This window comes from Nothoprocta perdicaria, unplaced genomic scaffold (genome assembly GCF_003342845.1).
Source record: "Nothoprocta perdicaria isolate Ctin4 unplaced genomic scaffold, notPer1 scaffold_13, whole genome shotgun sequence".
Lineage (NCBI taxonomy): Eukaryota > Metazoa > Chordata > Aves > Tinamiformes > Tinamidae > Nothoprocta > Nothoprocta perdicaria.
Window position 1 is genome coordinate 3,562,865 of NW_020454427.1, and position 16,001 is coordinate 3,578,865.

At 36.8% G+C, this 16,001-nt stretch overlaps 1 protein-coding gene across 1 annotated transcript in view; it reads right to left on the minus strand.

The window, feature by feature from the left end:
• Nucleotides 1-1,451: 1,451 nt before the first annotated feature.
• Nucleotides 1,452-16,001, minus strand: part of LOC112942550 (rho GTPase-activating protein 7-like) — a 57,892-nt gene continuing 43,342 nt past the window's right edge. The window contains exons 3-5 of the mRNA XM_026033505.1: nt 5,502-5,651; nt 3,942-4,082; nt 1,452-1,810 (exon numbers count right to left, since the gene is read on the minus strand). Coding sequence (XP_025889290.1) covers nt 1,778-1,810; nt 3,942-4,082; nt 5,502-5,651 — 324 coding nt within the window. The 3' untranslated portion in view covers nt 1,452-1,777. The remainder of the gene's footprint in view (nt 1,811-3,941; nt 4,083-5,501; nt 5,652-16,001) is intronic.

Here is a 16,001-nt window from a genome sequence, read left to right on the forward strand (position 1 = left end):
TTTCTCCATGTTTCTCATGACCACTGGGGCAAAGGCCTGTTGATTTTGTATTTTTTTAAGCTGATTTCAACTCCCATGTGACTTGTGCTTGCCATGTGTGTAGTTAATATTCAAAAATCATTGTCTATTTTGGAGACTGGTGAATAAAAAACAGAACATAGAGATGCGCTAATTATAGAAGCAGAAACAGGCTTTACTCCATACTTTAGTAATACAAAGATGCTAAAAACWTGTTTGTTACTATATGATCCTATATAACATGGCAGGTGTATGCTCTAATGCCCACATCATACTATTCTGCCTTGAGCATGAAATATTATTCTAACAGGTTTTTAAATTTAGGATGAAGATTATTCAACAGCATATTTCTCATAGGCCCAAGTATCATCTACTTCTGCAAATTAAASGTTTGCATGATGCACAACAACAGAAAGTTACACACTGTTTTGAGGGGAATTCTGTTCTTTCTTATTATTTCTAAATTTAGCAAGGAGTACTACAGGGGGGTACATATTTATATATATAAATTAATGTATACATAAGTAACATAGGCATATATGTTAGGAATCGAACAAGAATCATCTGTCCATAAATGAAGTTTTTTATGAGATGTTAAAATAATTTGTACACATRCATACTCAGACATACACATTATATATAGGAAATTCAGTCCTCTTTCCATAAAATGAAATCTACTATTACTGTGCAAGACAAATGACAATTGATACTGAATTTTGAATATCGCTGCAACTGAAAAACTTATTTAACATTTTACAAAATCTACTAACAAAAATGTAAAATATCATCTTTTTCCATAAACTGAGAGATAAATCATTTCCATTAGGATTAACATGCCACATTCTACTTAGAGATATTCCAGCACACTATAGCCTTACTAGAAACTTTATTTCATTCTAACTCCATGTAAGGCTTAATAATCTTGAAAGGACAGATTGTCTATGTAGTCTATACAGTTTCTTATCTGTCAGATAACGTGTTGTGAAGTTATGTAGCTGTACAAGTTCTACAGCAGGGGCCAGACTTGAACCCATATCAAAGTCTCTGCTTTATCATTCATTTTCCCCCCAAGTCTCCACATGAGGTCTTGTTTTGCTTGCACAGTGCACTTTTGATACAGTCAACAGCTTGCTATAGTTTGTTTAAAAATACCACATATCATTCCATAATATAACTAATTGCAGTCATACTCTTGTTTACATACTATTAATAAACAAAACAAGTTGCCCTGGGAGAATAAGCATCTGGAATCRCTGAAATTATCCAGTTGCACTGCACCAAAAAGGAAGTAAAATGTTTGAAACAACCACCTCTAAAAAGCTGTTTGGTAATGCAGCTAAGGCTMTTCCTATATCAGTTACTACMACAAAAAAAATAGCTGCTAACAAATGTCTCCTTTAAAGTAGGACTCTGTATTTTGAGGGTATTTACAGATGATCTCTATAAAGAAATCATCTGTACAGAATTATCCCTGATATCTATTCTGGCTTCAAGGAGACCCTTTCCAAACTTTCGTGCTAATAGTGCCCAACATTAAACGACCAGAAGGACAGAGGCACTTCTTTTCTACGGCTACACAGGATTCCAGGCAAGCACCTAGTAGTCTTCAGCTAGGCAGACTAGATAAACAGCAGGGCTACAGATACACAGCACTTAGAGCTGAGGATTATTTTCTCCTTCAAATCAAGTTTCCCTGTGAGCAGGCAGAGAGAYGGCTGAAGTAGAACAGCTGAAGCCACAGAGCACATCAGCTCTCACTTTATAGATCAGAAGAGGGCACAGGCAACCCCACCTGAGAGGACAAAGCCAAAAGCATTGGAACATATCTAAGAGAGTGTTTTTTTCCCCCCCACAATTTGAAGATCTACGTTCCATTGAGCAAAAATGATGGACACTGTACTTAACATACTTATGGGAAGAGTGAACATTCAGTCTTTATCTCAAAATAACTGCTAAAAAGATCCCATCCCAAATTGTGCTACAGAGTGTGAYAATCTACAAAATCTTAGGACAGATTTTGAGTTTGAAAGAAATTTAATTTCATTTTTCAAAAGTGTCAAGGAAAGAGGACAGGGGATCTGAGTAGGAACTCACCACTAAATAGAGATTATTGAATATTAATAGTTACTCTACAAGGTGAAAAATAACAACAACAACAACTTTACAAAGATGTTTCCATTAAAAAGTATATCACAAAGCATATTCTAAGAGATGCTCAGCATGCTATACAGTATGATATATATATATATATATATATATCTCACATACAACATCAAAGAATACTTCTGAAAGGTAAATTAACATGTTGTATCTCACTCCAAACCAAGTGACCCATATTACTGGAAAGCCAGAGTTCCCCAAATATTAGTAGTGAAATTCACATTTTAAAAGGATGTAAAAATACCTTAGAGAGCGTCTTTGTTCTTCTCAGGAGCTGGCTAAGTGGGATATCTTCTAGCGTAACATACGTGCTTATTTGAGAATTTGTGCTGCATTGTATGCAATGACAGAGTGCAGAGCTCTCTACTTGCTATAGTTATGCACTGATGATAGATTGTGAGTGAATTTATTTTTGTACAAGTAACAATCCTAAATGTAAATGTTTATTAGAACTTGTGTTACTGCCTCAATCGAAGACATTAGTTAACTTGCTATTGCAGTGCAGAAAATGACAGTTTGCCTCTTCATTTTACTTTTCATAAAACTTCTTATAAACATGTACCTTTATACTAATCACAATTTATATTTTAATATTTTAATATTTCATTCCAGCTTTTCAGCTGGTCCAGTTACCAGCAGCAACTAAATGGGTGAACTSACTGGAATGGTAGTAACTAGAAGACATGTAAGCCTAGGCAAAGCTTGGAAGAGTCTTGATATCTCTAGTTTGTGACAGAGTGAAAAAAGCAAGAACAAGAGAGAACACAAAGTGTGTCATGTGCTGACAGTTGAAGTGCTAAAGATTCTTCAGTAGATAAACACTGACAAAAAAAAAAAAAAAAACCACCTTAGAGATAAAGATAGACATAGAGATATAGATAAATAGCTATCGATAAATACAGAAGGATGGGAGCTCCATTGCCTCTCATCTGCAAAGTGATCATTACATAGCCAGATTTCTTGTGTAAGTCAGTGATGCAAAATACAGAAACATGGATTAAATACATAGTGAAAGAGAAGTAAGATCCCCCTRGCAGCTTACAAGTATTTCACTGAAATAGCAGAATAGAATATAGTACCTGGAAGACTGCATAATAAAGATGCCACCTTTCAGGTATACTGTCCATGGCTGGCAGCAGTGTTCAGAAAAGAATGCTTAGCACKTTTGCAGCAGCTGGGCAACAGCAATCAAAAATGCTGAGCTCCATGTCGTTTTTGAACTCTCTGACTTTATCTCCCCTGCTACAAAAAGTCTGTCTGCTCTACGGCTCCCCTCTCATGTTAAGCAAGTGAAGCTATTGGCCAAATTTGGCCCTTCAATGGGAATAACCAGGATTGGGAACTGCTTGCCATGCTATTCAATTTGMGTGTACAGATCAGAAGGCAGTATCATGCATCTAAGCAGATTTCAATACTCAGCTTCCTGCCATTTCACTCACAGTGGAACGGTACTTACCACTGCAGGTAATCTTACCTTCAGAAGTAAAATCAAATGAGTCCATTAAAGTTTATCTTTTCACACGAAAACTTAACCTAATTCCAATGATCAGCTGATCATAAATGTCAAACTTGTACTTTGCTTACAGATTCTCTGCCACTCAAAAGGCATTTAAGACAAAAAGCTTTATTAGTCTGTTTTTTCCAGCATCACACACACACACTTACAACCCACTATAGTGAATAGTAGAAAATATTTTTATTTCAATTCCAGACTGATATCATGATTGCTGTGAAACAAAGAAAAAAAAATTCTTTGTACTCACCCCAGCTTTTGGTTTAGCTCCAGCACTGGCAACTGAACAGGAAGATCCTAGGTCAGGAGCATGAATATTAGGAGACAAGCTTGTTTGCGAGTGATTTACTGAAGCAACATCCACTCCACTTTCAGAACCAGATTCAACATCCTGTTTAAAAAAAAAAAAAAATCTAGTACATATGAATACAAAATAAAAATTAAGTTCTTCTAAAATAACATAGGTTTATACACTATATAGATAGAGATAGAGCGATAGAGAAGGATTCTTTTCTGTTCCCTAGCCATTCTCCCGCTTGTGGTGGTTTGCATTAGCTGCTGTTCTGAAATTATAAATCATCACCAACATCAAAGCTCTAATGGGCCTAAATGGCAGAATGCAAGGTAAGAAGAATCAGTTCAGGGCTGCAGAAGCCTGACATTTTTCTGTGATGTTCAGTATTTCCTGTGCGCTCCCACCTTCTGTCTCCGGCAGCACTGTGAGCTCACGAACATCTGTAAACTGTTATACAGCTGAAGTGACCTCACCAGGCAGCAGCTTATACAATTCAGAGGTACAACTCCTGAGCTTGTAGGACCAGCAAAGACTAACCAGAACCAACATTCGGTGGTAAAAGTGCCCTGTTTTTTATGGGACGGTTGCGTTCCTCTTTTGGAAAGGAGGAAGAAGAGGAAAAATAGGATGATTTATTTTTGAGGAAGATAGGAATTTAAAAATASAGTGTGTGCTTGATTTACTGTTTATGATGAGAGCGGGAGACAATACCACTAACATATAAATTGCGACAAATATCTAGCAAAAAAAACAGCTGGATTAAAATATAATTGTATCCTTTAAAAATAAGGCTATCATATATTCTTCAGTTGACCAAAACTACTGTAAATTTAATATTGTTTAAATTAATAAGAAGTCTGTATGAAAGCACCTTGGCTCAGTCACTTCATGTTCTTCACAGCTTTATATGTAAACACACAAAAAAATTGTTTGTGAACTGCATACTCTGCCTTTTCACTACTCTCAGCAAAGGGGCCTATGATCTAAATAAATGCACAGGATACTCCCAGAGCTTTATTTCACATGACAGAATATTTCTTAAATATGTCTCTGCAAAAACCAACCAACCAACCAACCTGAACCCTACCTTTAGCAGAAAAACAAGACCTGTAGCTCATACTTGCAGTCATAACTATTTAATGACACATGCACATATGCCCGGAGACTGGTGTGATCCTGACTCCGTGCTGATTCTGTACTTACAGTAAGTGGTAAKAAGAAAGCCAGACATTTTCTGAACATTGTTCATCACCTTTTCTTTTACTGGAGAACCTCTGACACTCTCATCTACGAAAGGATGCCGAAAGGATCTGATGGATACCACCACTTACTGTCCTTAAATCATATATAATTAAGGAGCAACACACTTTTTTCTTCACAAAAAAAGAAAAAGTTATTTCTTTACAAAAATAACTTCTGGTCTAAAATCAAACTTTAAAAACACAATGAATGGAAAACAGAAGATAGGGAAGATTCTGCTTAGAAAAGTAAGAGAGATTAAGCAAGCTTGCTCACAGGTATATGCCTCCGCTTGTAGGTTGGGGTGCTGGATGGGGAAGAGCTGGCACTGAGAGCGTTTTCAATATCCTGATCGAGCTGGTCCAGTTTCATAATTAACAGCACCATGGAGTCCAGGCGTGACCGATCCCGATCTTCTCTCACCTCCTAAGGAACAGAGCATACAATTGCTACATCTAAAAGGACATTCCTTGTAAAGAATAGTAAAGCTCTCTATCTCTGTATTTAACAAAGTATACTGAACAATAGACTTTTTTTTTTTGAGGGAGGAGGGAAGGTCCCTTCTCTTATACCATCAATTGATCATGAAAAGAAAGTTACTTGCTGCCAAGAATACATTTTATGTAAGTATTTAATATACTTCCATTAAAATAGCTAACTCTATCAGCAATATAGATCTTCCAACCGGAAGAGAGAAGAGCAACGAGTCATCCCAGTCTTAAAGACTTAGTTTACCCAGCCTCTCTCGTTATATCCCATTTGTAGCCAGTGGAAACAGGTGAGTTCCTGAAAATGTCAAGTTAAAGCAAGACCTTACATGAACTAAAGAGCTGCTTCCTCCCTTATCCTTTTATGTATAGTCAGCACTTAGGCTAGCCAACTAGTCTGTCTCAAGGCTCAGGAGCATGAAATTGCCCATCACTTTCTTTACGAATTTCCACAATAGGAAATTGCAAAATAAGGAAATTCCATTAAGTGCTTTCAAATAATATTTTTATAAATCCTTTTGAGAAAKAGAAACAAAACTGATTATTATTGTTATTATTGTACCATTGTGCCCAAGAAGTAGGGAGAATAAAAGCCCAAAGCAGACAATTTTTATAGGCAATAATCTGCTTTGCAAGCTCTACATAAATTTCTCTATTTAGTTAGGATGCAGGCTTTTAAAAACTGCTCTGATGATCTGCAAAACATGAATGAAATAATTTCCACTAGAATTAAAGGAACTATATAGATAAGATGGTCATATAAAATATGCTTTATATGTTCTCAACTGCTGATGGCAGAGCTGATTGAAGATTATTTAGCTAAGMCTTAGAAAAGCTGGAATACAAACCTATTATACTATAGCAGTTATGAAAATATGTTATACAGACAAACACAAGGCAACTAGTTGTGCACTTCACTTCTCATTAGTACATGATGTTTTGGACTGGCTTGCTGAAAGCCTACAAAGCTGCCGTACCTCCTGGTGAACCTGAACTGAGGTAGGAACGAGTCTGATGTGAAAATAACAGAAAACAACAGAGCAATCAGCACCGGGAGCAAAGTTGCACATTCCCTCAGACTGAAAACACAGCATCCCAACTACGTCTGTCTTCATTTTAACTGAGACTAAATTTTTGTCTCAAGTTTGCAAAATTTGGAGCAATTATTTCATCTAATTTGCTGGGACACAGAAGTCTGAAGCTGCAAATGAGTGGTCACAAAGAAGACATGACCTCCTCACACCATTTTACCTGCTGTGTACGCCACACAGCAACACTGCAATAGGGGAGAGTAGTYGTACAGCTTCTAGAACTAGGTTCCCACAAGGGCCTCTAGCATGATTTAYGTATGTTTCTATCAGCTTCACTCGGAAACAGAGCACTGAAAAGGCTAATCAACATAAATTTTATGCTTTATTTAAGGGAGAAAAACACAAGTAAATTAACCAGCATGAAAGGAGTAGTGATGATTGGATATGTTAAAATCTCTCTCTTTTTTTTTTTTTCTTACTAAGTGCAGACTGGAGAGAGAGYAGGTGTTTTACATGAAGAGGAAGAGAGAGAAAAAAAAGAAAAAATAAAGTAGTTATTTGGATAAATCTGAAGTTTTCCCTGAGTAAACTTTTTGACTTATTCTGCCAAATAACTGTAAGCTTGCTTAGTGCTTAGTAGCAAATTGAGAACATTGGAGAAGACTCTGCTGAAGTGAAGAGGTGGCAAAATATTGCTCAAAGCCATGTTGAGGCATGACACAACAGGTCAAGTTTGTRGGCAAACACTTCTTCTAGAAAACACAAATATTACCAGTGCGGTATTTAACTACATTATTCAGTGCCCCTTCAAGAGCAGCCACAACCCCACACTATCACCATGAGAAGTTTCTAACATTTTGACCACAGATCTGATTTGTACCATTTACTGAACATCACAATAATCTCATGCTGTCTGGTCAGGTCACAATGAAATTGTACACATAAAAGCCTAAAAACTCTACTGGGAAAAATTAACATATATAAATAAAAAAAAAAGCTAATCTCGTGTTAGAAATTTAATAAGACACACTAAATAAATATTATCATAGGATTAATTTATGTTTAGAGTTTTAGCCTTGATATTATCTAATAAATTTCCAAGACTTTTATAGCCTGTTTGTCTTTTCTGTATCTTCCTTGTGTGTATACTCCGAGATCTTGTTACCAATTTGTGATACGATCTAAGCTAGCAAGATATTAACAATTCATTTGGTTTCTTTTGAAGTGATGATAGTATTTCCTCTGCATCCAGCCTCTAGCATTTTCCCCCAACATTGATGGATTACCTTCAAGATTAACACACACCCATATAAATTGCATTTGTAGAATGTGATTTACTTCTGCCTCTAGTGTTATGAAGTAAAAACTCCATCATGAGAAGGCGCCTGGTTCAAGACTGTCTTTGCAATATTACATTTTTTTCTTTAGGTATTTACATTGGGCAGTTCAAAGACGTATTGCAAAGATACGTCAGGTCGATCTTGGGATGTTTTTTGTCTGGAGATTTTATTTTCAGTATGTCTCCAAACACAAAGAGGAAACACTTTAGGTCATGAACTGGAAAAGCCCAGTTTCTTTTAAGTTTGAACCTTACCGGTTTGATAAGTTAATTAAAATTGCATATATTCATATACTAAGAACAAAACACRCTGTATATATTCCCAGATTAAAATATGTTTTGATTACTCCTAAATCAAGCATTTAAAGCCCCAAGTTGAGGTGATAGTGAAAGAAATCCAAATATTTTTACAAGGACAATAGTTCACAAATCCTGTTTTTACGGAGAGCACACAACACTTATGCAATGARAACAGATGAGATTCAGCCACTTCCTCGGCATTTCTGTCACTTAGGAGTTTATATTGTTATTTTAAAGAATTACAATGTTTTGTTTTTTCCATGAGCATTGCAGTGCCTTCAGCTGCTTGGCCATCTTTCTGGTACCAAGCGCCCTTGTGAGTGGATCTACCAACGGGRGCTGTTGTTATTTTAACTGGAAGCCTCCGTGGCACTGGTGTTTGGCATCGACAGCACTCGGCAATTTCTGAATGCCATGTTCTTTGTGCACTATGTCATATTGTGGATTTTGAGTTTTTCCACAGAAAACACAGTGTAAAAGCAGCCTTATCCAGAGGAGTTCTGAAAACACTAAGAACCTACTTTGTTCTGCTTGGAAGTTGCAGATTTTATACCTTACATTATCAGCCTTTTGCAATGAATCTGGAACAAAAAGGCAGCAGCCAAGCAGGACAAAATTAGCCACGTTTGGATTTAATACATCTGTTTTGTGTTATCAGGGCAGAGCAAAGCAATTGAAGCAGATGTCCTTCACTTCCTCTGCCTCCTAAACCTTTTTTTCCCCCCCGCATGCTTTTTTTGTCCTTTCTATAGCCACTGTTTTACACTTTTACCTACAGAGAAAGAGTCAGAGGTTTCTGCCTATAGCAGTTCCTTTCCCCCTTACCTCCTCCAGGCTGCTGGGCACCATTTTACAGCTGCAACTCTCTGGGCCCTTCAACACCCTCCAACCTTTCTGGACATAAAGCACCCAAATTGTTCCACATTAACCACTATGTGGGTGCTATCTGGCTCTCATGTGCAGGCTCCTTCGTCCCATGGCTGCACAGCAGCGGGTGCCACCCACATGAAGGGCCCGGCCTGCACCAGCACCTGGGGCTTGTTGCCTTCCAGCTGCCTCCCCAGAGCTTCTGCGCAGCCTCAACCTCTGAAGGGCCAAAGCCAAGGGCAGAAAAAACACAGACCTGTGTGATGATATTTATCTATTTATTTATTTATTAAAAATTGYCTCAGTAGGGTGGAAAAGATGAGATCCTCTCTCTTTAATTAGTTAATTTATTTTTCAGAAATGGCCCAAAGGAAGTTAGATTGGTAATCCAACATGYGTCATATGAAGTAAAAAGCCTCACAGTAAAAGGCCTGGGTTAAACAGCTCCCTTGGCAGATGCTGAAGAGATGATAACTTCCTTTAGAACACTTTCACCACAAAGGTAATACTGTTTTTAAAAGTAGTCAGGAAAACCCTGGGATTAAGGGTCAGATTTGTACTCTAAGCACAACGCCTATTTACATACTCAGAAATCTCAAATCCATATAGATTCCTTCCTGATGCTGCATGGAGCACACAAGCATAATTGCACATCACATGTAGGTATTGAGAATCATAGAATGCTTAAGGTTGGAAGGGACCTCAGAGGTCATCTAGTCCAACCCCCTGCACACACAGGGTCACCCAGAGCACGGGGCACAGGGCTGCGTCCAAGCGGGTTTGAAGATCTCCAAAGAAGGAGACTCCACAACCTCTCTGGGCAGCCTATTTGCAGATGGACCAGACCAGACCAGACCAGACCAGACCAGCTCAGAAGGCAGAAGTCCCAAGGTCCCATGGCAGGATGCACCCAGTTCCATAGCAGGGCAGCTGCAGCCCCAAGCCCACCTCAGGGCTAGCAGCCACACTCACTCACCCACAACAGAAAGGCAGCTTTTATGGGAGGGCTGGCTGCCTTTCCTCTGCTATCTTTGATCTGCAGCCAGCTGGCCTGGCTTAAAATCTTTATTAACGTTATGTATTTCAGATGGCATTAAATTCCTCCTCCCTGTCTTGCCTGGCTAAAAAAAAAGAGACTTTTCTTGAAAAATGGAACGTTATTAAATCYCTGTTTTTTGGACTGTGAGGGTGTGCATCTGAACTGAAGGCATGCCTTAAGAATAACACAAAATATCCTACTTGGGGATTATATGCATTGACTTTTACTAGCAGGTGTATAAACCAAATGCGTAATTTTTACCCTTTTACTCTGCAGTGAACAACTCGCAAACTTTAGAGTAAAAAAGAAAAATTTTACTTTTCTCTGAATTTTATACCCTGCACTACCACGTTAGAGTYTTCTTCTTCATTGCACTGGGTGGGGGGTTGCAGCTGGAGGCTATTAGGATACAACAGAAAAAATAAARCACTGTATTCTTCTTGCATCCCAGATAAGGTGTGGACATCACTGAAAGGAACAGGATTGTTATGACTGTAAATTGTATCTTGAACTAATCTTTGAAATGGTCTGAAACAGAACCAAACAACACAACATAAAGTAGTGTGCATATACATAGGCACATGCCTGCAGACATCACTCACATCCATTCTTTCTGTAAAGTGGGTTTTGCTAACCCTTCTTTTAAGAATTCTGACTAGATGACCGTGTTTTTCCATATGTAATGTATTCCATAGCACTGGTTTACAGCTCACCCAAAATATGCACTTTTTAATTCCTGTTAAAGCCACAAATGAGTTATACTTCAAAGGAAAAGACTTCAGAAGCACTTGGTTGCTATACAGTACTGAAATTCACCATTACGATGCTGTCTCCTATTATAAGAGAAATGCAATCAACCAAATAGCAGCAGAAAGTCAGACTCGGAAGGGCACATTCCCTCAGCCAAATAAAAAAGAGAAAATTGTTTTGGAAAACGTCACAGAGCAGAAAGTCTGAATGTATCCAGATGTGAAGTTCCATGTTCCTAAARATTTTAAGACTAAGCATGAGATGGAGCTTCTTCATTTCACTAGCCCYTCACAAGATCTTTCACACCCATGTGCTCTTCACAAATCTGGTCTCCTGAATTTCATCAGATTTCAGCTGCATAAACTTGCCATCTTTCTTATTTTATAGTAATTTTATCTAAACAAAGGCATTCCATTTTTGTAACTTCCTTTCTGCAGCTGGTTTTACCTAAACTCATACTCAATCTGTAGACTGTATTCTATTTTTGTTCAGACAGTTTTTAATATACTGTTAAATGCCATTTATTTATTATTTATTATTAATGCGCTATTTCATGCCAGCCAAGTAAACTATCCAGCAGATAAGTTATTTTAAAAACAAAATTTAGCAATTTGTTATTCAGAAAATAGCAAATYACTCAAAAACCTCAGGACAAAAAAATCCCAGGAATCATTATCACATAACTGTGCTAACTCAGCAGGGTATATGGAAAGTAGCAGTTGCTCATGAAGTGAGGAAACCTAACAGCTTGTGTTAGAAAACTAAGCCAAGCTGAGTTGCTCTCTATCTACTTTCATATCACCAGATGGATATTAATGGAATAGATATTAATGGAAAATATCAACTTTTCAGAATATCATTACTGTATTAACTTTAATCACTACTCTCCTGCAACACTAATGAAAGCACTTATTGATAGAGCTACTTCAGGGGGCTGAGAGAAGCAAAACCAAACCTGACGTTAAAGGTACATCTTATCCAGTGCACAATTATCTTTTATTTGCAGCATATATGCACAATTATCTTTTATTTGCAGCACATAATAATTTATAATTAGTTTTAATGTAGGTAAAATTAGAATTGAATAAATTACAGATGATGGCCCTCCTTCTTTGGAGTTATATTTCCTTTAGCAGTAACTGGTTTGATGATACCCACCTCCTAGTTACCATTCATTATTTAGGATCATGTCAGGATTTTGATGATGAAAATTTACCCAAATCAAACCCGACAGAGCACAGCATGAATGTAACCTGTGTGCTCATTGATTGAAAAAAAAAAAGCCATACTGAAAATATAAAATTAAAGAAAATCAGTATCTTGTTTGGGAGGAACTGGTGATGCTCTTTCAAGCCTAGACAATATGTTCTGATTTCCTACCTTAATTTTGTACACTGGCACCRTACTTATTCTGAGAGTTACCTTGGCTAAGACTTCCAAACTAAGCGAGGAAAAGGTTTTACCTTTACTTGACCCCACGTCTGTTTGTTATGAGGGCAAAGACTTCAGCTTTGTGGAGAATATTATGACAGTAATCTGAGCACTAATTATACAGCTAGAAAAATACTGTGATTAAATGGGACTCCAGAGGTGATACATGACAGATGTTGCATTTCTGATATTATTGCAAAACCAGCCCAGATCTGGTCATTTCATGCAAAATTAACAGGAAAATACTTCAATGAACTTAATACTGACTTCCAATTATGCTATAAATCGAGCAGAAGCTAAGCTGCTAAGCAAAATAGTGGTTATATTTTAAATATCTGAAATGAAATTATCATCAGTGATACTATTAATTTTACCTTTGATGTATGTCTGTTGTGGATGTATTTTATAAATACAAAAATAAGAGATCACAGTTGTATATTTAAGTTTTATATACCTATTTTACAGGTTTAAAGGCAGGGAAGCTGTTTTGTGTTGTTACACTTTTCCAATTAAGTCAGAGGAATTCCCGCCTTCATGGTTTTGTTTAACCTTAATGTTAAGATTTTTGATTTTTTAAACTAAACATTCAAAAGTCAATCAAGAGAGAAGAATCGATGCCATCATTTACATGGATTCTTATAGCTATTGAAATCAAATGCATTAAGAATAAGGTTTATGTGATGGTACAAAGCTCAAACTCCACATTTTATGGGCCTCGAGGAACAGCATGTGAAACATTTTAAATAAATTAATTCTTATCATAAATCACTGTGATTATTACACACTTTATCGATTATTATCTTTTGTATTATTTTATAATATTTAAAATGTTACATCAGAGTTATTTCATCTTTATATCTGTATAACAGTTAAAATTAGTGACACTTAGAATTTAAATTTCCATAAAATTAGGAAATAATTTCTCCATTTTTTTTTTAAATTATAAACTAGGAGTTAGGTAGCAATTCTAAATATGGAAAGAAAAAAGTGTCAAAACTGAGGGGCCTATAGGAAGGGCTGSTTGATATCATGGAAGGGGGTACAATTTGCTTTTAGGTCAGTGGTTTATTAAAGAAGCTCTTTTGTAACTTCGCCAAATGAAAATGATAGGTCCTGGAGTACAGGTTAACACACAAAGGGCTCACTGTTACAAGAGAAAAATAAATTGATCCTGAAAGAAAATAACAAAGTGAATTCTAACAGGTCTTTTTATATTTTTATATATATATATTTTATATATATATATATATATATATATATTCCTCTGTAAGTATGGAGTGAAATTAAAGTGATATCAGTAGGATATATAGACAAGCTCCTTGTCTTTGGGACAAGTTCAGCTGCCCGTATCTGCCCTACTTGGACCAGCCCTGGTCACTTAGGTTGCAGAGTATATCTCACATTTATTTTTCTTCACGAGCAAACTGYGTGTGCAAAGCTAGAAAGAACTATGGCAAAAATGTGTTACTACACAAAAATTACAACAAATCATTATGTGAAGGGAACAGGTTTAGCTAGTTACTTCATCTGGTGAGTTTTGCCACATGAAGGCTAACTTGAATAAATCCAAGTTATCAGTCATCTGTTTTCTGTAAAAATATAAATATTTAACTGCTTCTGCCTTTTAGTTTCATATTATTCTTTTAAGTCCTGTGGGTTTATTTATATTCCTGTGTATACATAGTCACATAAATAGGCACACATGCATGCAATATACTCTCATTCGCACAGCAAAGACATTTGAAATATTTGGTGGTAGGTTTAAATTTGGCATTCTTTGCTAAAGATACAAGTAAATATTATAGTAAGTTTACCTGGAGAGGCAAAAATAAATAAATTTGGGGCTCATAACCAAGATTTGCCTGGGAATTTTCACATCTTGTATAACAAAACTTAGGAACATTTTTTAGCATTCTGCAGCTCACTGAGATGAGTTCAATGCTTGCAAACTTCTGAGAATCTGGTCATTTATTTAGATGTTTAGATATAGAGACAGAAGAACCAGCATTTATCATGCTGTTTTCTGCAATCTTGCTTAAGTTAGCCAGGGTCACATTCCCTAAAGCCATMAGATTTACATGACAGATGCACTAGTTTGCTTTGCCAAACACAGGGTTTCCAGCCCCTCTCATGTCTGGAAGAGGCCATCAGAAGAGGCTGGTAAACAGCAGGGAAGCTGAGAGAGGGTGCATTAAGTAAAATTTCTTCCCCAGAACTTTGAATCATGTCTAGACTATAGAGACTTCTGTAAAGAGAAGGCAAAAAACTAAAACYTTAGCATTGATGAGGGAAGGAAGGAGGTGGGGAATCCCTGTGGAGACAAGAGCTGAGTTTTAAAGAGCAAGCTTTATGCTGCAGACAGGTATATGCTGATTACAATAAAATTCATGTAGCCCAGGAAAGCCCAGTTAGACTGGATACCCAGGCCAAAGGCACAGGAATTGTGAAACCAAATGCTTAAGACCTACCTTAAACAAGCAACCACTTTTTCTGCTCTTCTGCAGAATGGATCTACATTGCTCGTGCAGCAAATAAAGTATAATAGCATGTACCTTATCGCCCTATTGCCAAAATGGGTGAAATGGAAGACAAYTTTGTGCTGGCCAACAACAGTTGTTTAATTCACAAGAGGAGGAAAATATGAACTCTGAGGAAATGCACGTAAAAAATGTATTTTGTGCATCCTTTATTTCACTTATGTCATGATATGCCCAGTATAGAATCAAATATTTGGAGTGTATAGTTTTGCTTAATGGCTGCAAGTAGACAGCACTGAGTGCAGCACGGCAGGTGAGCTAATGAGCCTTGTAGAAAAATGACAGAACAGGTAAGTGGCTCTACAGTGAAGATGGTATCAAAAATGTAAAGCAGTGGCAAGCAGAGTTTGAAATATTAATGCTAATCCAMGCAGGACATTTTTGTGGTATAAAGGACAACAAATTTGCAAAATTGGAGTGAGTTCTGAAAATGCAAATGACTAAACACAAACCAGAACTTTTGCAATATATGGAACTTTTATGTATTGTTACTATTTTGTCTTTACAAAGCCTTTTGGAAGTCTCTTTGAAATATTATGGTGTTGTTTCTGGTTCATTTCATCAGAAAAATATGCACTAACTGGAGTTTTTAGAAGTTATTCAAATGACCTGATTTTTTTTTTAAGATTTTCTTAGTGTTKTGGCAGATGTAGCAAAAGACACTGAAGACCGCTGCAAGGTTTGAAATGTTACAGCACCTTCATGTTTTTCTTATGCAGACATTTCATGACAAATGGTGAAGGGAAGCTGAGAATTTAAACTCTCCTCTAGTACCGAATTTGTTTAGAAACAGTGAATTTCAAAATAGCACTGTTTCTTTTAGAGGCAAGATGTTCTGTGCAACTAAAAGACTGGAGCGGATAGTCAGAACAGTACTATGGTTGCCTATGACTTGCATGACATGATTGATATAATTGTCAGGATATTAAAAAAAACATTTGTAGTACTGAATGACCTTTTAACTGCAGGGCTTAATCAACAGAAAGAAACATAA